General features: G+C 39.3%; 1 protein-coding gene across 12 annotated transcripts in view; it reads right to left on the minus strand.

Moving 5' to 3' along the window:
* The window catches only part of ST7 (suppression of tumorigenicity 7), a 133,443-nt gene that overhangs the window by 45,205 nt on the left and 64,541 nt on the right, over positions 1–23,697 (minus strand). For 7 of the 12 annotated variants that reach the window (XM_085568320.1, XM_085568313.1, XM_085568311.1 and 4 more), the window contains exons 2-3: positions 13,156–13,238; positions 3,910–4,162 (exon numbers count right to left, since the gene is read on the minus strand). In XM_085568320.1, the coding sequence (XP_085424446.1) occupies positions 3,910–4,162; positions 13,156–13,238 (336 nt within the window). The remainder of the gene's footprint in view (positions 1–3,909; positions 4,163–13,155; positions 13,239–23,697) is intronic. The other 5 variants (XM_085568317.1, XM_021553502.4, XM_085568318.1 and 2 more) reach the window with 2 other exon arrangements.

Genomic DNA, 23,697 nt, shown 5'->3' on the forward strand with positions numbered 1-23,697 from the left:
CTTACTTTCTTAAATAATAATTTAATTATAAATTAGTGTCAACAAATGCAATCATTCCAGACAAAGCCCCAAATGCCACATGAAAAGATAATACTGATTAGTTCCAGGATTCACATTTACCATCATGCAGTACTGAAAAGGGATCACACTGGGTTATTACACTGAAAAACAGCAACTTACCCAGTCCCTATGGACTTGTTATTTCTCCAGAAAAATATCACTGTCCAGTTAATGCTGTAAATCACAGCGAATCTCAGCTACAGTTGCCAAATTTAATTCCTCCCTAGTTTGTGAAGTAAAAATCCATGAAAACATCTGCTGATCTTACTTAAGATAGAAGCAGATGCTGAAACTGATTTGCAGAGAAAAGCTGATTGCATTCTAAAGGTTTCAGAATATTAGAAACATTTTATAAATTTCCCTTGGGGGAAAAATTGTGAATTTTTCACACTACAAGAAGTAAGAGATATGGAAATCAACAATGCAATTTAAAGCAAAAATTGAAAAAATATAATCAAATTGTACAGCCTCTGAAACAGTGAAGTCTTGATTCTGGCTTTTCCTTTAATTTAGCATCAGATTTATTCTCTTACTTTCAACAAAGACAATTCACTCCAGTGAAGGTGAGACTGGAATAAACCCCACTATTTGCACAAAGGCTCCCTGAGAGGCAGCATGTCATTCCACCTCAGGTCTGCTACTGGATGACCTTTCACATGGTGCTCTGCAAAAACTCATCAGTAGCACTCCAGCATTCACCAGGTGCTTGCTACTAAAGATACTGACCAGCATATTTCTCCCTATGAATTATTCTGACATAATTTCTAAACTGTTGAAAAAACTCAACAGTTTTCTAGTAGAATATTGACTCTGAAGGGTATCTTTATGGCAACAAACATGCCTGTTTCCTTTATGCCTGTTCTGCTAGGAAAAGAACAACTGAACAGCAAGCAAGTCAAGTCCTCCTCTTTTCTCATGGACACAGATCCCACATCTGTATGGGGCTCCAGTAGCATGGACAGAAAGCATTTTACAGAAATTATTCACAGTAACAGGACACCCTCAGCAACACAGAAATTAGTCAAGTGGAATAGGAGGTGGGCCCTCAGTTTGCTGCCTACCAGCAAGTGCATGGATCAGACACAGGAACAGGCAGACTTGAGGGAAGAGTGTATCTTTGAAGTACCCATTTCAGCAGGCAGCTAATATTAGAAAGTTCCACTGGTTTACTCAGCAGAAGTGCTTGATTGACATTCTGCCGTGCTTTGTTGTGCAGCCAGAGAGTATGGCTGTTTGACAAGCTTCAATCCCACAGTTTTTATATATGACTTTCAAACCATTGTAAATATTAAATCAACATCAGACTTCACAGTTCCAGAGGTGTAATTCAATGTCTTGACCTACTCTGTTTGCAACCAATGAGATTACATAACAACTATCTGATTGCAGTAACAAGTTTTGTTCATCTTATTTGAATTCAAGTGGTATCAATCCAAAGTATGAAGTATTTTAGCACTGTAGCAGGGAAAGGTTAAACTGAGGAACAAGAAGGGGAGATGAAGAAAGGCTTTTATTACCACCTTCATGTCCTGGGAATGTTTTGGCATCTGTGTAGCTAGTTAAACATGGTGTTCTCTTGCTCTTTTTGTCTTGGTCTCTGCTAACACCACGGTCTCAGTACATCATTCTTTTCTTACCTTTCTAAAGACAAAGGTATCTCTTGCAACATTCTACCATAGTCAAACATCTTCATAGTAACACATAGTGAGCCAAGAGAAAAAGCCATCTCCATCTTGTTGGATAGCAAAAAACTATCCCATTATTAATGCATGGTACACCAAAAAGATTGTCTTTTCTGTCACATTACAAACCAGCAACGTAACTATGTCCTAATTTTAACCTTTCAGAGACTTTTTCAATTATCACTTTTTGAGCACTGATAGCTTTCTGAAGGCACAAATAACAGGCTATCCATACAGACACACTGTCCAGAGACACTGAGATCCCAGCTCAGTGTCAATGCACTGAAAGCAAACACAGTCCTTGACTATTTCTCTATATCAAGAAAGTCAAGATGCTTGTGTGAACCTCACTAGTCAAAATACTGTGCCTTCTGCTTTAAAATGACAGGAGTTATTTCGGGCTGCTGAAGTGTGACTGACCCCACTGATGAGTACACACAGGTGGTTCGAAGCCATCCCATGCTTTCTGCCAGTTCACCCAAATCTAATACCCTGGGCCATGCAGTGCTGCTATTCACAGCCTCTCTTCAGATGAGAATGTCAACAGCTGAATTTGCTGTGCTATATGGAGGCTTCCTTAAGCAGACTAACTACTAACAAGGTTTTGTGAAGCCACCTGTATTATTTAACATATAAATTCAGAGCTAATTTTTGTTTGCCTGTTTTCTTGCACACTGAGGAGTAGAGTTAAAATTTGCCAGATACAGACATAGGGAGCTCAACTGCAGAACAATGTTTTCGTAAGCAAATTTTTTTTCTTCTCATTCACTTTTCTTCACTTGTAAATTCTAATATATTCTAAAAGCCTGCAGATTAAATCACTTTAATAGAATTCTGGTTGATTCGAGGGGCACATCCCTAATTTGTTTCCAGTATTAAGATTATGGCCTGTGAGTCAAGCTAGGACAAAAACAGATAAACTTCATTTTACACATGAGGAACACAAACACAGATGTTCCTGCCCTGACTTAAACAGTGAGTATCTCCCATTCGAGCCAAAAGTAATAGCATACCAGCATTTTCATCACTCATGGGCTAATTTTTCAATTCATCCTCCCCAGGCAGCTAAGTCATCCAATTAGGGAGACAAGTTCCTCTGTGGCTCCTTCAGTCCACAAATTACAGTGCTTGGGGGGCTGATTCATTTTAGGCAGGCTGGCTTGTCTCTCAGAGGAGCCATTGCCCAGGCAACCAAGTACCTGACTCAAAGTGCCTGAGGCTTGAATGATTTGGGGTCAGACACCTTCACTGTTGCACGGAAACTTGTAGGGGCTGTGAATGCCTGGAAGCTTGTAAAACTCAGGCCACAGATGCCTGAAATCATGCCTCCTAAACTGGAGACCTTTAAAAAAAGCCTGACTATGTTAGGACCTGCCCAAAGTCACAAATGAAATCCATAGCAGACTCAGGAATGTAATAAGCCCTTAAGCTGTTAAAAGCCACTGTGCTTCCACTTACTAAGGTGAAATCCAAATGTTATTTACATACTATCTACAAAAATTAAAGTTTTTATTTTTATTTATTGTTTTTGTTATCTAAAAAACAAAGTGATGCAAAACCAGATGAACATTTCTAACTTCTTTATCTGATTACTTTTTTAACAACTTTGTTATTACTTAAAATTATTTCACCAAAAATACTGCCACCTTTTGAATCACAGAATCAGACAATTGGTTAAGTTGGAAGGGACCACACTGGCTCACCTCATCCCACCTCCCTGCTCAAACAGGGTTATCTCAGAGCACATGGCACAGGATTGCATTCAGACGGTGCTAGAATATCTCCAGGGAGGGAGACTCTGGGCAACCTGTTCCAGTGCATGGTCACCTGCACAGTACAGAAGTTCTTCATCATATTCAGGTGGAACTTCCTGTGCGTCAGCTTCTGCCCACTGCCCTTTTTCTTACTGCTCTGCACCACCGAGCTCCATCCCTTTGACGCCCTCTCTTCACACATACATTGATGAGGGCCCATAACAGTTGTCTCTTCTGGAGGCTGAAGGGGTCCAGCTCCCTCAGCCTTTCCTCATAAGAGATGCTGCAGCCCCTAAATCACCTTTGCAACCTCTCCGCTGGACAAAGGATACTGCAAAAAGGGCACGTGCAACTTCTCAGGGTTTTCACAACAAGGAGAAAAGAGACGCGTTACCCACGGAGCCTGAACACACCGAGTGAATCGGGAAGGATGCAGTCAGCAACCGGGGAGGCAGCGGAGCCCTCTCCCCGCGGAGCGGACCCGAGGCGGGCGCGGCGCCGCTCACCTGAGACGCTCTGGCGGCTCGAGTCCGCGTCCCCGCCGGCGGCGCCGGCCGCGCTGGGCGCGCTGCTGTCCACCCCGCCCAGCAGGGGGCGCAGGTGGCTCACCGAGACCTGCTCGATGAAGGAGGTGCCGTACTTGCGGAAGTACCACCACTCGAAGATCTGCAAGGCACACACGCGTCAGCGCCGCCGCCCCGCCCGGCCCCGGCCCGGCGCTCCCGCTCCCCCGCCCGGCCCCGGCCCGGTGCTCCTCCCGCTCCCACCTCTCAGCGCTGCGCCGCAGCCCGACAAGCGAGCGGGCAGCTCCGGCCGCCCCGCGGCATCCCTGCTTCAGCACACGGAGCAGTTAAATGTGACCCAAGCTTAGGTGGAAAATGTCAAATCTTGTCAACGCAACGCTTTAATTTTTTTTTTTTTTAAGCCCAAATAACCTCTGTAACCTCAAATTAATTCAGCTGTTAGGTCTATTTCTTTAAATTTACGCCTAGGATACCCACTCCCCCGCAACCTCCCATTCGGCCCGGCATCAGGCACGCCATAGGATGCTGCAGTCAGGGGTGAATCCACCTCGCCTTGCCTCAACTCCCTCTGCAGCCCAGAACATGTGAGCAAAAGCAGGTTTGCTTGTTTCCCCAGTTAATGCTTCCAATTTAAAACGAGTTTGATTTCCAATGAGTTTAATTTTAAAAAGGAAGTTACAAATGCCAAACAAACTCCTGGAAGCTGAATCCTGTTCCTTTTAGGATTTCCCCCCCTATCTGAACTGTGTTTTATTTTGTTTGGCTGACTTAGGCTGACTCTGAATTAATTTTATTTTCAGGCATTTGGTTGAACTAGCAAATCAGAAAAAAAATATTATTTACAGAACTCTATTCGGAAAATCATTTCACAGCCTAAGAGAACAACCTGTAATTGAAATTATACACATAAACATATAGCTGTGGTATTTTCACCAAAAAATATATTACTCAGTAAGTATACACATATTTCAGGAAACCACATAAACCTGGAAATGAAGTCTATTTCATATAAATATGGAAAAGAGGCTGTAAAAACTGTAAAGAAACACATGCTTATAATAAATAGATGAGTTGCACTTGAATTATCACCGAAACATCTACATACCACAGGAAACAAAAGCAAATCTAAGGAGTTTTGAGAAATTTGGCAGGACATTGCAATACTCATTGCACTAAAAATTGGGAACGAACAGTCTCTGACCTTCCCATATTCCTAGGCAACTTCATGTGTTACACCAGTACTGAAAGTTTTGATAAAGTCTCTTCCTACTAGGCACAATCAACTAAAAGGGAAAGTATTGTGTTCCCATCCATGTCACCATCAGTGTGCTGTTGGGCAGGTTTTGGTGGGTCAGCAGGCTCTGGAAGGCCTCTTTGGGGTCTGCCTGCTCCAGAAAAGTTCAGGCCAGGCTTCACACACTTCCTCCTTCACTACTTGTTTATTTTTAAATTCTCTTGACCTCTTTATGTAGTTGAAATTACTCCTGTCTCCATGAGATTGGACTGTCTGTAGACAAGACATACTTTTTAACCCACCCCCTTTTTTTTAAAGGAGGGGGGAATAAATTTCCTGACATAGAAGGAAAATGGTCCTCTCCAAAAGATGCTCCAAATGCATTCTGCACTGGGACTTCCCCTGAATTCAAATGTGTTGTTAAAGCATCTAGAGGATTCATATGGAAGGACTCTATCTGCACAGGAGTGAAAGGGAATGAAGCTGGTGGATACTTAAGACAAGTTCACACAAGATTGTGTGGCAGCTCTGGAGATCACTTCCCAAAACAATCTAATGGCATTTCTGGGAGACATCAAGAAGAAAGAATAGAGCAGTCTGATGAGAGAAGACAGAAGGACTGTATGAACAAATAGCATTTGGGAACATAAAAAGATGGTCACAGAGAAACCAGAGCATTAACATATTAATATTATGAACTCTTTCCCACCCAAGTCACCAAAAACCCACCAAACCTGGACAGTTCCTCCTTACACAGAGTCTGAAGGGCATTTGTCACTGTTATGGTTCCACTGGCATGCGCCTGGAGCAGCATCCAGGTGGGAATGCCAAGTGCCAAGGACAGAATGCTGATGCAGTGTCACCTAACACTTGTTCCACATTGCTGATAGGCTTCCCCTGGCATGCATTACTGCCTCTGAATGCTGGAGATGGTGAACAGGGAATTGGCACAGATGTGCCAGCTTTGGTTTTAGCTGTTCTCATGCAGGCGTTAAAGTTTATATCTTGATTTAAGAGGGCATCAGAGGCATGTGGCTGACCATAAGAGAAAGGCTATGCCATGAGATACAGTCAAGAGATCTGCTGTGAACATCCATTTCTGTTCTGTCTTTGAAAACCTTGGAACAAATCAAGGCACAGAAGCCAGAGTTCTACCTGTCCAAAGCCTCAGAGGGAGAGTGTGTTAGGAATGAAGGATTATAGTCTTGCACTGAGGCAAGAGGCACTCAGTAAGAATTTCACTGTAGCCTAAATCAGGGACTCAGGTACAGCTGCCAGATTACCTGTGCAAAACTCAAAGACTGTATCTAACAAGTTTTCTCTAAGAGAGGAAATAAAAAAGGTTTTGCAAAATGTGCTAATAAATTCCTGCTCCTTATTTCAGTCATGATCAGCTTTTAGATGAGGTCAGTAAAACCCAGAGAGGGAGTGAGCAGCACAGAAGCACACTTGAGCCCACTTGTCCTGCACAAATGTATACCAGCTGGGAAGCTGTCACACTGAATTTTCAATGAAACTGAGGGGACAATCACAAAGAACGTACATATATATAAATGGAGTTCTGCTACAGTTCAGCTGGGTGACAGAAACTTGCTAAAACATGTGACACAGCTGTGAGTCTGCCTCCTTAGACTTACAAATACATTAATTATTTTTTAAAATGGCATTAAAGCTCATAAACTGTTTAAGGCAGTTTTGAAAAATATTTGCTACGCTGAATGAATCCAATGCCAGGAAACACCAGACAGATCTGAATCCATACTGTCTCTTAGAAATTAAAGCCATAAATCATCATCATCATCATCACAAGCCTTTGATCAGAGTGATTTGTTCAGCATCAGGTAAAATCTGTGATTTGGTAGTTAAGTCAAAACAATAAATTCTCTTTAGAGGATTTTTGCATCTTAACATCATCTGGTTTGAAACTCTATTTCTATAAATCAAATTTGACTTCTAACTGCATCTTCCAGTTTGAAAGCCATGTGAAGTCAACAATCTTTTGACAGTTCAGCAGATGAGAGATCATCTGATAGAATAAATTACTGTAAGGATTAATTACTCATTGACAGAGATCTGGAGTAGAGAGAAAAATTATCAGAAAGGTAATTTCTGCACCACTTCTGAAAAAAAAGCCACCTAATTTCTGTCATATACATACAGTGGGATGAGAGCTCATTTTCAGAGATCTGCCCTTCACAGCAGTGGCAAACTTCTTGGGAGTCATTCTAGTTAGTGCCTGTGCTTTCAAATTGAAACAGGGTCAAACATCTCCAAACTGTCAAGGGATTTTTGGGAGCACAATGTTCCCAAGGGCCAAATTAAAACCCTGTTCTGAACATATCCAGCTTTTTGTGTTAAGAAATGCAATTTAGAATTTTTTTTTTTTAATCTGGTATAGGTATTGCTTAATGTAAGAATATTTGATTTTGGAAATGTCTTCTTAATGCACTTCTTTTCCCTTGTGCAGTGAAAATGTTACAGTCATCCTCTTTCTTATCTCTGCTCTCACAAACAAACAATCCCAGATAATTTTATTTATCTCTGTAGCAACGAATCTATTCTGCATCACTTGGCTATCAGATCTGATCTTCCTGCACAGTTTTTCAGAACAGATATTCCATCATATATGCATCAATTCACAAGGGATGGTTTTGGTGGTGGTTCTTACTGGACCAAGGAGCAATGTCTGTCAGTAATTTGAATTACGCTTTTCTGTTTCTTACACCTGAGACAGGCATCCTCCCTCAGAGCACTCTATCATTCTCCCCTAGTGTATGTGTATGGAGTCTTCAACAGAAGCAGTGAAGGACTTAATTTGCCAGCAACTTCCACAGCTCAGATTTCTTTTTCAGCCTTGTAATGACTTTCAGGTCTCAGACAGGTAGATTTGGAGTATTCTTTAACCAATCTAATGGATTTAAAGGAAACTTAACTCTCTGGAGGAACAGCATAGTGCTGGATAGACTTGATTCCGTGGTTAAGCCTATTTTATAAATAAAAGGGACCACAGCATAGGTTTGGCACAAATAATCCATGCTGTTTGTTTGTTAGCACAATACCTGGCCTGTGTCAACTCTCCCAGGCAATGACTACAAATGTTCCAGGTGTATTACAGCCCAGGGGCTGTTTCCAGTAGACACTATGTAAAAGGTCATCCATGTTTTGGGAAGCAAGAATGTTTATCCATGTGAGTGTGACTGTACAATGCTACTTGCTTTCCAACAAAGCAAGCTGCTGATCTGTTTTATTTAGCTGTAAGGGGCAGCCAGTGACTCCTGATCCTCCAGTCCTGCCCATCGTGGATCTAGGAAACAGCATGCCTCTGACCATGCTGAGTGTCCTTGATGACAGCCTTGAAGGATAAGCACCCCCATTCCTTCTAGACTAAATACTGCCACTCAGCATCCTCTTAGACTCTGCTCCTGGTTACTGAACCCCCATTTGTCTTATCTCAAAGAGTTAGCAAGAGAACATAACATACATGCAGTGCTAATAGGCAGCATATTCAAAATTAATAGCTATTTACTTCATCCACCTCTGGAAATACAGAAACACAAAAGAAAATAATATATTGCCTGGATTAAGTGTATTAATTCTCTCAACACTGTGTAGACCCCATCTAGTTATGATAGCATTTTCTTGTCTGTGGACTGGGTTACAGCCTGCCTTCCACTAGACCCTTCCTCTCTCATCTGCTCCTTGGCAAGGGTTTTCAGTTTCTTAGGAACTGCCTACAATGGTTCTGCCCTTCCTGACCTTCAGCCTTCTCTGAGCAGAGCAGAAACTCTCACTGGTTACCATATATTGCTTTTCAGCCCTTGAAGACTGTCCCTGCATATAACTGTCAGACTTTTGCGGAGTCTGTAGCAGCACCCAAAACTCAGTCACCTTTCTGGCCCTCTGCAGCAGACTACACAAAGGTAGCAAAACAATTAGTATCTACAGAAAATGAGACAAGTCCTTCTGTGTTACTCAGGTTCTCTCTCAGACTTCCTGTACTGGTACCATTGGCTACAAAAGTCTGTGACTCTGACAGCATACTGTGTACTTGGGCAGTAGCAAACAGCCTAGCTTCTCAATGCTAGGCAGTGTCTAGACTTATGCTCTACCTCTGTAGGTAGAGCAATGAATTAGAAAGGCTGGCTTTCTAATTCTTGCATCTGAAAGACCTGGTATTTGTTCATTGCAGAATGTTTTTCATTGTGTAGCAGAAGACACTTACTACTCTCCCAAGCCTGAAGTAGTATAACGAGGAATTCTTGCAGAGATTTAAGTCTGAGGCTCACTTCTGTGCTTTGTTAGAACTGAGACTCTATCAGTTTGCAGTGCAAGTGCCTCACATGCTTGCTGAACAACTCTGGTGGTAACTGTATGTTAAATATGTGCCTTTATTTAGAAATCTCAGTGTCATTTGCATAGTTCTAGTTCACAGCATTTATTGGATGTCAAGTGTGTTTTGTGACAGTTTTATTACCCTACCTGTGGAAAACCTCAGCTTCTTAGACATTGAATACAATGCAGCTCATTGTACTCTGCAAGACAGCACACTGTATTTTACTGGATTAAAAGTAACTGTGGTGGAACCAAGTTTCCAATACAGTATTTCTAATGCAACTGTAGACTAAATTGTCTTATTTTTCATGCTTACAATGGTGCATGGATAAAGTGAATATATGCCAAATTGTTAATTTTTAACTATGTGCTGTAGTCAAGTAATTGTTAAGGAAAATGCTTGAGATAGGAAAGTATTTCCTGCACAGTTCTGACCTATAAGAAAAAAGGTCTGAAATCCTTGCTTCAATTAAGTCACATTGCCTGCAGCAAGGCCAGAATTTTGCCTAAAGAATTAAAGCAAAGTATGAGACAAAATAAGAGAGGAATGTAGTGTGTTGCAAAGGAGTAATGTAGTATTCAGTTGCCCAAAGCTGAACTTTGATGTCATTGTTTCATGACCCAAACATCAGTTAGGAAAAGTAATGACTTTCTCATCAGTTACCACACTTACGAAATTATGGAATTTTCCATTACTTCATAACCTGCGGTGCTGTGATTTCTCCTTCTGATTAGGAACTGGAGCCAACTGATAATGGAAAGAAATCTGCCAGCCCATATGGTGGAAAATTCCAAGCAAAAACAGTACATCTAGCCTAAAAAGTACCCCAGTGATGTAGATTTGAGAAGAGAATGATTATTTTATATAAGAACCTCACTTTATACCATTAACAGGACTAAGAATCCTTTAGAACTGATGATGCTGTACAGTCTGATGTGTGTGGCAATGCAAGCAATTCACCATGTTACTGGTCATGGTAAACAGCATGTAAAACTGGGCCACTGGTGAACAGCAAGATTAAGAATTATTTAATCTGAAGCACACTTGAGCTAATGACAAGCTAGCACTACCTTGCTAGAACTTAATCAGCTGTCTTTTCTGATGCGTGATCTATTCAACTTGCAGTTTTTTCTTTCCATGATCATATCTGCTTTGTTCTTTTGCCATTATCAAATTTGCTATTATCAAAGAAAACATGTTCCTCTCAGCACAGACAGTGGTTCCTACAATCCAGGGTTCCTGGCTGTTACCTGTCTGGCCTATATACGTTTCTCACATTTAGGAACGTGCAATATGAACAGCAAAACAACAACTGATAGCAGCAGTGAAAATACAAAAAGCAAAAAAAAAGGCTTTCAGTCTGATTTCTGTGTCTACACCTCCATCACCTCACTGTTTCTTCAATTTGCTCATAATGGACTTTCTCATGCAATACTAAGTGACTGCTTTTGATTAAGGCTCAATTTGATTTCTTCATGAAAGGCTTCTATTGGTGTCCTTTTGCTCCTTCTCCATATCATAGTCTTGAGTACTTCCTGCCACTTCTTGTACTTCCCATCAAAGTACAGCACTTAGAAATTTCTTACTCACAAGTTGCCTGCTGAGCTCATTCCTCAGAAATTGCCTTCATGACAATAGTATAAAATGTACCTACATTTGCAATGCTGAATTTAATTCTACATAAATTAGTCACTCTTCAAAGTTTTTATTCCTGTTTGATTCTGTAATAAAGTCTTTGTCTTGGCACCTCCTCCTTCTGTCTTCACGCTGTAGCAACAAATATGGAACTGTGTCTATGAAATCCATTTTATTTCTTCCAGTCCTTCTCATCTTGGTAGTGGTGCTGAACATTTTCTTCTTTCTGAGTGACAGTGTTGCGTGTAATATTATTTTCCTCCTGTGCATTTGAGTGAGTTCTGCTGAACTGAATCCAAGTCTTACAGGTCTGGCTCTTGCTCACATTCTGAAAGTTCTGTTGATCTCTCTGGAGCTCCGTCGAGTGCCTTGGGGCTCAATCCATACAAGACTGATGAATGCCCAAGGTGCTAACATTAGGTAATTGCCTTCTGCTATGAGGAAATTCAAAGCAAGGCACAGCAGCAGTGCACCTGCTGCTTTACCTGAAATCATCTAAGTGATGAGAGTCTCACAGGCATTAAGTAGCCAAGGATGCCATTTGTTTATCTACATTGGCTACAGGCAATGTGGACGTGAGAGGTGCAGATTTCCCAAAGTAAGTCAATAGTATTCACTTAGGATCCTAGATGCTTTCAGGTTTCTCTGAGATTGGTAGAGTTGAGGTGATGTGAGTCAGCCTCTAGCCATGTTTCTCTCTTGCTCCTCTTTCCACTTATCACTACAATAGCTTACACATGGTCTCATTGGTCCCCCAGTTACATGCCTAGATTGGTGTGGTGAGGAAGGGTCTACAGCTTGTATCCAGCAGATTTTAAAAGCATACAACTTGAACAAACAGGATTAAAACAAAGGCAACCATTCCCTGAGGAATGGAAGTGGAGAGGGAAAGGCTTCTTCTGGCTATCTAGAGGCAGGTCACGTGGGAATAGTTCAAAGCTGTGACAGGAGGATAAGACTGAACATTAGAAAGAATATCTTCACTGAGAAAGTGGTCAAACACAGGAACAGGATTCCTTGAGAGGTGGTGGATGCCCCAAGCCTGTCAGTGCTTAAGAGGCATTTGAAAAATGCCCTCAATAATATGTTTAAACTTTTGGTCAGCCCTGAAGTCATCAGGCCTCTGGACTAGAGGATCATTCTGATCTGTTCTGTGTTATGCTATACTATTAATTTGTGTAAGCAATAAGACAACTCTCAGTGGTGAGGTAACAAGAACAGACCACATACAATGAAATATATGTACACCCTATTAATTCCTATTATTTTTAATCTCCATTTGTTTCTATGAAGGTATTTAATAAAATTCAGAGCAAATGCTCTGCTTGGGACTCCTGCATTGTGATAGTATTATGATTCTCTCCACTGCATCAATTTGCATAAAGAAGCCCTCAAGAATTACATATTGAAGGAGGGTTTTTAAAATGGTTTAAAAATACAGACATTTAAGCAAATAGGCAGCTATGTACTGGGAAAGATTCTAAAAGTGAAGATCTGAAATAATTATCCCTTTGAATTCTGGCACCAGAATTGGTGTTTCTCTAGTAAATCCTGCTGTATCTCTCTGAAAGGACCATGCTAAGCTAAGATAGTTGGTACCTTTCCTCCTCTTCCTTTTATTGGCCTTCTTCATTTCAGTAGTACTTGTCAAGGAAAGCATTTAATATATAAACACTCATTAAGAATTACTGTAGGGTTGTTAGTGAGTCACACTGTTCTTCAAGACTTTTTTTATCTTCAAAGATAGAGCACTGAAACATTTTTTTTCTTTTTCATTGCCACAGAAAGAGACATAAAGACAAATTTTATGTGTTGTAAAGCTGCAAGTATACAGAAGGAAAAAAAGATACCTATTAATCTGCATGAAGCCTGAAATACAATTCTGGATATCAAAATCAAATTCTAAAGTGATATTAATAAATGTAGTACTTACCAAAATAAGTCCTGAGATTAATGAGGATGTGCCTGTCAGGGCAACGTAGAACTTGGGGGTTAATGTGTTCAAAAACATACTCACTGAAAAAGAAAAGAGAGAAAACCATGAGTACAAGAGCAGGACATGTTTTCCACATGTCTCTTTCTCCTCCCAACTGCAGGTAAGTTATTACCTTAGCTTTGATAAAAAAGACAGTTAAAATAACATCCTGTTAATCTGCCTAACATGAGATAATGAGCACATGCAGAATTTTGTTTTCACAACAAAGCCAGTCACAAGGCATTGGAAAACAGCTGCACACGTCTGGGATGTTCCTGTTTCAGTCAATGCTCCACTGACAGAGTTTAGGATTCCCCATGATATACAGAAAACATTTTATTATATGCCTTTGCTACTTCACTGCAGTTAGAAATCTTGGAAGTCTGTCTCAATGTCCTCCATTCAAAATTGTCACAACATCCTGTAGATCTTGATGAAGCTTTTTAAGCTTTTTACTTCTCACTACCTTGGTTCCTCACTTACAAAGTAGAAGATAATGCAATTTCCTAATCCATTCTATTGCTGTTAAGTTGGTGAACAACTCAGTATGACAACAGTGAATAAGTGATTAGAAAAAGATCTAACTAGCTTTCTTAGTAAGGGGTGAAAATCATGATAGTTGTCCAGAGTATCTGGAATCTAGGGTAGAAGTGAGGTCAGATGAGCAATTCCATCTATATGGGTTTCTGGAAATCCAAAGGGCTTTTCTACTCATATCCCATCTTGAAAGCTCCTTAGAAAATCACCAGGTAGTCATCCTCATCCCTCACAGAAAATCCCTATGTCTAGCATTAAGAGTACCTAGAAAACATTCTAGGTTTTTGATGACTGTACAGAAGCTACGACAGAGAACTGGAGTTCGGCTAAATTCTAGATGTTTAAAGAAAATGCAGCTTTCCATTACTTCCATCTTCGACAAATGAAAACATTCCTTATTAAACCATGTAAAGGGTTAGAATGTTTTCTGTAAACAACCCTACTGGTCTCATCCTTAACCGCTGCCAAAGAATTCCTCATGTATATATACATTTATGTATATACACACACATATATATATTTGTATATGTACATGTATCCAGGACTGGGGAGGGAACTGACAATAGTTTAGCAGGTAAATTTAGAAGGCTTGTAGCAAAGTACTAGTCATTAAAAAACTTTGATAAAAGATGTGGATGTGTAGGTGTGAGGCCCTCAGTTCATTTTGCTCTCTTTTGAAATAACACCTAGCAGAAATTAAATAATATGAAGTCAAAAAATTAAGAGGAGACAACAACAGCAGAATACAAACCATCAAACATATGATTCACTTTCCATGACCAGTAAAAAAAAAAAACAACCTGTTTTCCAGAAATGCATTTCTAAAAGATTAAAGCCCAATTCAGCTGTTTTGTTTGGGTTTTGGCTGCTTATTTTCTGTGTTGTTTATTTTTCTTGAAGAAGACGTAAAGTGTTAAAATGGAAATGTCCTTTCCTAGTCCACTGGAGTGGCATTATGCACCAAGCTGATATAGTAAAGAATAAATCTGGTGGGTTTTAATGCCATTGTACGTTTTCTTTCCCAAATGCACTGAATGCCAGATTCTCAGCTAGTGTAAATCAGCATCACATCCTTTAAACTGCTGTGCACAACACAGCTACACTGTTTCAATCCTTCCTCTTCTCCTCTTGGTTCCCATCTAATAAAAGCAGACTTTGAAATAGTGATCCCTGCTTTCTTCAGCCACAGCACCTACTAAGTAGGAAGAGGAATGGAGACACTGAAATAACTTTGGCTTCACCAACTACCCGGAGTATTTTAGAAGAAACATTCCTCATTTTGGAATGCAAATGTAAGCCAGAGACATACTCAAACTATGTCACTGGGGAAATTTCAGACTGTCAGTGAAACTACTTCCTTTGCTTAGGTCAGCATATGCCTGAGAGAGAATATGCTATGATGGGATATGGATGCCTGTGTTCTACCTTGTAACATAGTGCTACTGCCGTGCCAACATAACATGAAAAGCCAGGCAGCAAGAGACTTTACAGGGGATCTTTCTCTTCCACTCTTGCACCACAACTTCACAGCTTATGGAATATTGGATTTTTTTCTATTAAAATTTCCCTTACACCCTGGGAGTAATTTGATTTCCAAAGCTGTGAGCCATCTGAATCTACTGTGAAGATTCCACATGAGCATATCCATTGAATAATATATAAAAATAAAAATGATAAAGATATAGTCTATTTGCTTTAAATATTATTACTGACTTCCATCCATAACAATTGTTTTGGGAAATACAGGCCCACTTGGAAGAGCCCTCTCAACAAATTAGCTGTATGACGCTCATCAGTGGTGTAGACTGAATAAGGCTCAAAGGAATTGCTACTAGCTTTCCTCTGTCACCACTCCTTTACAAACAATGTATACTGGTTTATAGAGAAACTCTAGGATGTGAAAGGAGATTGAATTTTATTTATCTGTAATTTTCACAAGTGTTACTGCTTTCTTCTTTGCCTGCACGTATACTAGTGCTCCTTTATCCTCCTTACTACAGGCTGCTGCAATTCTTCACTTTTACAGCTTAGTCATAGAACTGGCAAGGTGAACAGATATGATGCTGGATGTTTTTAGATTTTGTAGGCCAGACTCCCAGATAACTAAAGAAACTCAGTAGATTTGATACACATGCACTCAACGACCAGACCTGTTTGCCTGGACTGTACCTCTCTAATACTTTGGCCATTCTTTTTCCCACTCATTAAATATAAGAATCTTTTATTTCATTATGAAAAGTATCATCTTTAGCCAATTATTAGCTACTCTCCCAGTTCCTTTGTCTCCATAAATATTATTAACCAAAGGAAACACTTTCTAATGAGAAACATATCTCCAAACAGTAAAACTAAGCAGGTGTCTCCAACTATTTTTATTCTAGAGTCAATGAGAATTCAATAATTGTTTCAGCAGAAACTACATCAAGGCCTAGTTCTCATAATAATTAACCTCAAGAGTAAAAATCAATCCACTTTTACATTGTGAAATATATCATTATCCAAAAGGGAGCATTTCTTTACAGTCAGCATTCTAACAGTGAAAAACTCGCTATCATATCCAACATCTCCATCCCTCAGTGGAATCAGGGTTCTTGAGTGTGTTGCAGTAAAGCAGAGCCATTAGATAATGCTGCCTGTCCATCTGCCTAAATTTGGATAGGAGTATTTTACTCCTGTATTTCCATTTGATGGTGTAGCAGGACTGAGGAGCAGAGAGATTTTTGAGATATGTGAGTTGAAGTCAATAGCAGATGACTGCAGAATAAAGAAGCCAGGTAGAATCATCAGCAAAAGGTAGTACTGTATGTCATATCTTCTGAATTCCAGTGTATGCCTAATTATTTCTGTTCACAAAGGGAAGATGTTGCAGCTATTCAGTTCACAATATCATCTCTTGTCTGTAACTTGGTAGGACTTCAAAAAGGCAAGTAATGAGTATCTAGACAAAGAGACTTGAGTGACAAAGAAACAGTGGCAGCTTGTTTGAAATTACTGTCAGATGTCAATTATTTGCACAGGCTTTTGAGAGTGAATGATCTATTTTAGGTGTGTTAGTACAACTTGTTTTGTATTTTTTTAAAGAAAATCAGCATGACTCATTCTGTCTGGAAAAGCCAAACATGTACTTATGAGAGTACATGGCCCTCCATCCCCTCTTTCTTCCCTTCTCTTTATTGTTTTAATTTTAATAATACCTGAGACATCCCGAATAAGATATATTTACATTTTCAGAAGTGCCTAAGTTATACTGGTATGTCATTTCATCCTTCTGTATACTACCTAGGGAAGGACTGTTATTTCATTGTTAACTGTGCATGCTCACAGAGATGAATTTACATCCCATTCAATTCATAGCAGACAAGTTACAAAATCTAACATTTACATCTAACATTCCCAGTTGACACTAATCAAAAGAGGTGACAAACATTTTTGAAAGCAGATGCCATTTCATTCCTGTTATATATATTATTAATTTCCAATACTTGTGATTCATTCTGAACCTGGGAATAAAAACAAGAGGAAAATCCAGGTATTTTTCAAGTAACAAAATCCTTGAAACATGTAACATGTTTCACTCATGTATCACTCAAGATGATAAAAAACACTACTGCTTTATAAATTTCTTTAGGGCCTTGAGGCATTCAGAATTCAAGCATGTGAGGAACCATAGTAGAAAACACTAAGATCGAACTGCTAAAAGTATCATATTAACTGCTGCATCAGTTAATTACATTAGAAGGTCACTAGGGGAGGGAGCACTGCAAACTACCAACTATTCCCACATGCAGATCTTCTAAAATGACAGCCCCATTACCTATTTCTGAATGTGAAGTGATGTAAGTGTATAGTAAGGTCCAAATAAAAAAAATTAATAGCAATGTATCATAAATGATATACAACAGATTGAGCAAAGACAGGATGGCATCATTTATGGCATTTCTTTGTTATCTCAAAATGCAGGTAAAATTATACATAGCTCAATAACCTTGTTAAATAAAAAAATGTTATGCATAAATAAAGAATATAGAAATAAAATAAATAAAAATGTAACTGGGTACAGTAGTTAATTTTGTAAGAGCAAATAGCCAGAAAATATATATAAGTTTATAGACACAGAGCCCTTCTAGTGTATTACCAGTCCTTACGTCATCATGGCTTTAATATTTGAGTCACTAAGAAATTCCACTGCACTTTCTCCTCTGTGTATTTGCTTGGTATGCAGACTGATGCAAACTCTTTTAATACCAGTGCCAAGAGACCCAAATCCCTTACACAGGCAACCAGATAAGAAACCTATCATTGGAGACCTTTGACACAGCAATTTAATTTCTTTTCACTGCAGCCGTCCATTCAGGCTGCTGTTCCAACATGGCACAGAAGACAGGACAGGGACTGGCTTTTTTCACAGGGGCCTCTGTGACTAATGAACCTCTCCAGTTCCAAGTTGTAGCAGCAATGAAGAACACTTCTACCAAAGTGTCAGCAAAGAGGGCAAAATTAAGTTCAATAAACTTATTTTGCTAAATGTATAAACTTTCCCTCTCTAAGTATGAAACACTGCATACTCTTGACTTCAGTTGAACTGCTTGTACATAAACTTTCTGAACTCTCAATCACTCCCTCATAAGAATGTTGCCTATAATATACTTTTGGGAAAACACACTAGGGTCAGGCTGAATTATGCATTATATACTGTGATGGTCTCCAGCTAAATGCAAATACAAACCCCATCAGATTTAAAGCTAGCACAGAGTATTGTCTCAGAAAAACAAAAGCACTTTCACCCATTACCAGGATTTTCCCTGGGAAGCCACCAAGATTTTTTTAACTTCTTCAGACTTCTTAAAGGAATTACCAAAGAAGAAGTAAGCATTCAAAAGTTTCAGAATGCTGCAGAGAGGTTCTCCATTTACTTGTTGCAGATGCTATGCAGCTTCCTTCTGTAAGGCCCTTTGTCTAGATCTGTTTTCAAAAAAATTAAAAAAAATTCTCACCTGTAAACAAACGTGATCATTTTAGGCAGAAACAGCTGGTGTCATATCTGTGCACAAGGAAATCCAGATGCCACTCACTTTGTTCAACCACCCAGTTCTGTCCTAAGGCCTGAGTGAGAGTCACATTCAGACACCTGGAGCCTGTGCTAATGGCCAGGAGTCTGTAGATGGTGAAGCACCAGAAGCCTCCTATTACTTCAGCTCTAATTAACTACGTAGTTATGCATAATCAAAGTTCTGCCAATACAGATATTTCAAATTAGTGAAATAAAACCTTCTGGATGGAAGACCACTCTCTCTTCCATGTTTTCTTTCCACACACTCAGTTATTCCACCTTAAATGCACGTTTTCCTTTTTAATAGAATAACACAATAAAAAAGGTGAGAAGGGACAGTCTTCTGCAGAAAAATTTGCTGTGATGGGAGATACTTTCAGCCACAAAGCACAGCCCAAAGAGAAGAGCAGAGGGTAGTAAACACAGGACCAGTTACATGTCAAAAACTTTCATGTTTATTTACTTATAACTGAAAAATAAAGAGTTTTAAAAATGGTAACTAACATTCTTTTCACTTTGTGACTCAATTGCCCACTAAACAAATTATATCTAGCACAGAAAACGGAAACAAATCTTACTAAATTCAGTCCATCTTTTCCCCAAAAAAATGCTGCCTGAGGATTGCAAACATGTTCTCTTTAATCATTCTTCCCAACATGCTAACATGTTAAGTATCTGAAGGCCAAAGTGACACAGTGATCTGTGCTGACTTGCTTTTCAACACCAAGTCAATATTCATATTATGATGTCCAAAAGTTACTTGACTGATCAAAACCCTTGTTTCACTTCCTAGCAGTAATTAGTCTGTGCTGGCTGTGGAGCTTTTGGGACTTAGACAAATACACTACATCCTTCAAAGTGCATTAGCCATTCAGCCTGTTACAGTAACTTTGCTTATCCTCACTGTGGATAGTACACAGGGAAATGATAATACATAAGAACCAGCACAGAGCTGAGGGCAGAAGGGCATACAGGTGCATCAAAGAAACCAGATCTGTGAGACTAAAAAGCACTTAAGACCCTGTTTTGACTTGGGAAAAGAAAAAAAAAAGAAAACCAGGTTAGAGGTAGAATAGTAAAATACAGAGATGAGCTAAAAGAAAATTAGAAAATGGAATAGCAGTAAAAATTATCATCCATAGACAGAAGATGATAGAGGCAAGAATGGCAAAAGTAAAAAAAAAAAAACCACAATAAATTACACAGGCAACATGAACACAAACAAAGGCTATTTTTACTTCAGCAAGAGATGCTTTGCATATCAGAAGTACCTTTTCACTGGGAGAAATAAGGCTACCAACAATAACAGCTTTGGTCATTTGGGAAGAGATGGTGTCCAGAAGTTATTCCTAGCTACCAAATATACTCCAAAACCTTTTCTCACAAACTATTAACACTTAACAAAAGGTGCTACTAAAGGTTCCCATTTCCACCTATACTTTCCCAGAATGTCTTGCTGTGGTCAACATCTACACTATGCCTCATGAATGGAGAGGTTAGACATACAGGCAGAAAATGCACTATAACTACACCCACCCTAAGAAACACATTTTGTCTTGGGAGTTTAAATATTAAAGCAAACTTAGAATAACTACATCCAAGCACAGTATTTTGCTATTCCATTTGTCTGAGGTCACGAACCTTGAAGATTTGGGGAGAGTAAAAATATGAAGAAAAGAAGATTAACTTTCCCAAATGCAAGTCACTATTATAATGCAAATTTTCTGACACATAGTTACCCCTGCCAAGGGATAGGACATTTGCTCTTGCTTTCACAGTGCAGTGGTGACATGAGCTAATTACACAGCTTCTGTTAATTGCTGAGAATGCTGCGTGAACACCAAGATTTACTAATAGCTGGCAGCAGAAACCCTTCTAAAAAAACCTACCCATCCCCTCCCCCCAAACCAACAAAATCCCCACAGCATTTCCATTTAAAGAAAACAAGGGAGCAGCCCTCCACAATTAGGGATTGAACTGTGCATTTCTTTATGACCATCACAGTGTCCTAATGCTAAAAGCGGACTAGTGATATTAATAATTTACAATTGGAAAGGAAAGACTGGGTCAAATAAGAATGAGGCATCAAAGATGAGCAATGACGTGTTGAGTAGAGATATTAATACTTGGAGTTTAGAGATGTGGATGTATAAAGTCATGTTGTTGCTTGGTTTAAAATTCACTTGCAACACTTTCAGCTTTAATTCTTCTAAAATCAAGTTGCTTGCAAGTTGATTTGAAACACTGTCATTATACACATCTCCCCTGTAGACTTAATTTCAAGAATCATGAGTCCTTGTCAAATTTTTACTTCAGCACTGCACTTCATGAGGAAGTGCTCTCTCAGATTTCTGATGATGCCTTTGTAGGCAGAACCAGTCCAGATACTGGAGAAAGCATCTTGACAGTTAGGTTGTGGTTTCCTTTTCTAATCACACACACGAGCATGTGTATCACTGAATTCCCCAACGCAAAAGCAAAGGAAATCCTGATGTGATGCAAATGAGGATGGATTCCCCAGAGGTCTCTCAGGTGACTGCAGAGTATCACCATGCAGAGACATCTTCTACCTTCTCTTGGATACACATTTGTAAGAGAAAGCAAGAGTAGGGCAAGAGTATGGCTGTTGCACAGTTTATCAGATAGATGTTTTAAAGTCTGTTAGGTCTTCAGTTTAGGGTGCACAGTGACTGGACTCTATCAAAAATCATTAGTGATGCATTTCATTGCAAAAAATGTACTTAAACACTATAATAAAATACCTTGTTTTCCACTCTGCACTCCAAAGTGTTCAAAGAAATCCCTATTTCAAGATTACTCTTAACATCATATAAACAGAACTGACAGATCTTTACTCAGTTTGGACAAGCACTCCTTGCAAAGATAAACATACCTGTTACCTTAACTGCTAATTATTCTGAGGCATTACATAGACTTATGTGGTTTAGCCTTTCAAAGCTGTATTAAAACAAAAGCCAATTACTAAACCTAATTATCTGGAGTAATTTAAGAAAATTAAGGGCTTTTGTTCCAAGAACCAGATCAGTACAGCTCTCTCAATGGAATGGGTATGTTTCACCCTCGTTTTTCAGGCAACACTCAGGGAGGTAACTGCACCATTAAATCTTTTTGATGTTGGTTCATTAGCTGTGTAAAGAATACCCTAAACTAAAAATTTGTCACAGTGATTAATTCCAATGCCAGAGGTAACAAAGGCTAATCTGCTCTAGAGAGACAAATCATGCGAAGAGTTTTCACCAGCATTCCACAAAAGAGAAAATATCCCATGGATTCCCATTATCCAGGAACCTCTCTCAGAAGAGGTATTGCCATGCCAAGACAAAAGAGACACATGAACAAAGCACCCTCAGCTGTCCTGCAGCCTCCTTTTGTGCCTCCTTTTCTTCCAGGCAGGATTTGATAGGAGCACTAAACCAACAGAGATGAGCAGTGCTATGCTTTCCATTCTTGCTTGTGTGTTGCATTCCTTGGCATACAAAAATACAGGAGCACCATGATTTCTGCAATAAATGAAATTGTCTCAGCAATGAAAAAAAAAATCAGGAAATTGGGCTGAAATTTGCATATTGACTAAACATTTTTTTTTAATTCTGGATAAATACTCTATTTCAGACATTTCTGTCCTAACCTTGGCAACCTGACTCTATATAGTAAATCTAATTTGAGAGTCTCTAAAATGCTGATCTCTTTGCATACAAGAAATTGCAAGGAGCTTCTTGGAATAGAGATGACTAGAAAACACTTTCATAATTAGAGCCAGCAACGTCATGAAATTCCCTGGAGATCTATAATAGCTGATATCATTATCTTGTCAATGAAAACTCACCTACTTATAAAATCAAGAAGGCGTTTGTGCCATTTTTCTCCCATAAGAAATTTCAACCTCTGATAAATTTCTATATGAGGCAGGGATTTGTATTTTTTTCCAGTAATTGATGGCCTGGGTAATGTGGCACAAAAATAAAGCAAAAATTATTTTTCCACCAAGTGTGATTCATTATTGCTATGTACTTATTAATCAGCTTTCCCCTTCAAAATATTCTTAACACTGTGTGACTCATACAGTAATTGTACCAAAAGAGAAAGAAGACAAGGCAAGTAGAAAACTTTTACCTCTTTGCCTCCATTTTGGGGTATTTCAAAGAAAGTAGAGTAGTAGGTTTGACAAGTACTGTATAATCTCCATTGTCTACCAGTCTCTTGGGTTACCCAACACTTACTAAAATGGAAAAGGCTCTAGAGTAACTCTGCAGACAGAACTGCAATCTGCATTCAGGACCTGACTGATGAGGAGACAAACGTCAGGGGGAATTTTGCATAATAAAGATTTTCAATAGAATGAGCTCCAGATTAAGAATTTCGAACCAAATGCAAAGCAAATGACGCAGTGGAGTTTGAGGAAGCACCCCTCTCACACAGATTTATAGACATATAGCATGAAGCTAGACTTTTAAAAACTATCATCTTGTGGCTGAGGTGGTCCTCCTGTCCTCCATAGGCAATGAGTCTCTCTCCAGTGCCATTTCCTCTAAAAATCCTGTGTCCACTAGACAAAACCAGACTGTCCATAGTTTTAAAGTTTTCTTTGTTTCATGAGAAGACTACATTAAAATTAAATGCCACTTAGTCTACCTCATTAACAATAATGCTATTATTTGGTTTAGCCTTTGATGAAATCCCATGAGAAAAGGCAGTGCAAGACACCCACTATTTTTCTTATTGAACATTTGATGGTTTTAATTCCAAACATGACTGTGGCTGACTTGGCTGAAAATAACTGAAATAGCATTCTGTCCAAAAGTGTGTTTAATTTTCCTTTCTTCTGTTTAAAATTAGTGAATCTTTTTAGAGGTGATTCTCCTCATGCAGGTAGGAGGGACCAGAGGAGGGGT

The sequence above is a fragment of the Lonchura striata genome, chromosome 1A (assembly GCF_050655825.1).
Source record: "Lonchura striata isolate lonStrDom1 chromosome 1A, ASM5065582v1, whole genome shotgun sequence".
NCBI lineage: Eukaryota > Metazoa > Chordata > Aves > Passeriformes > Estrildidae > Lonchura > Lonchura striata.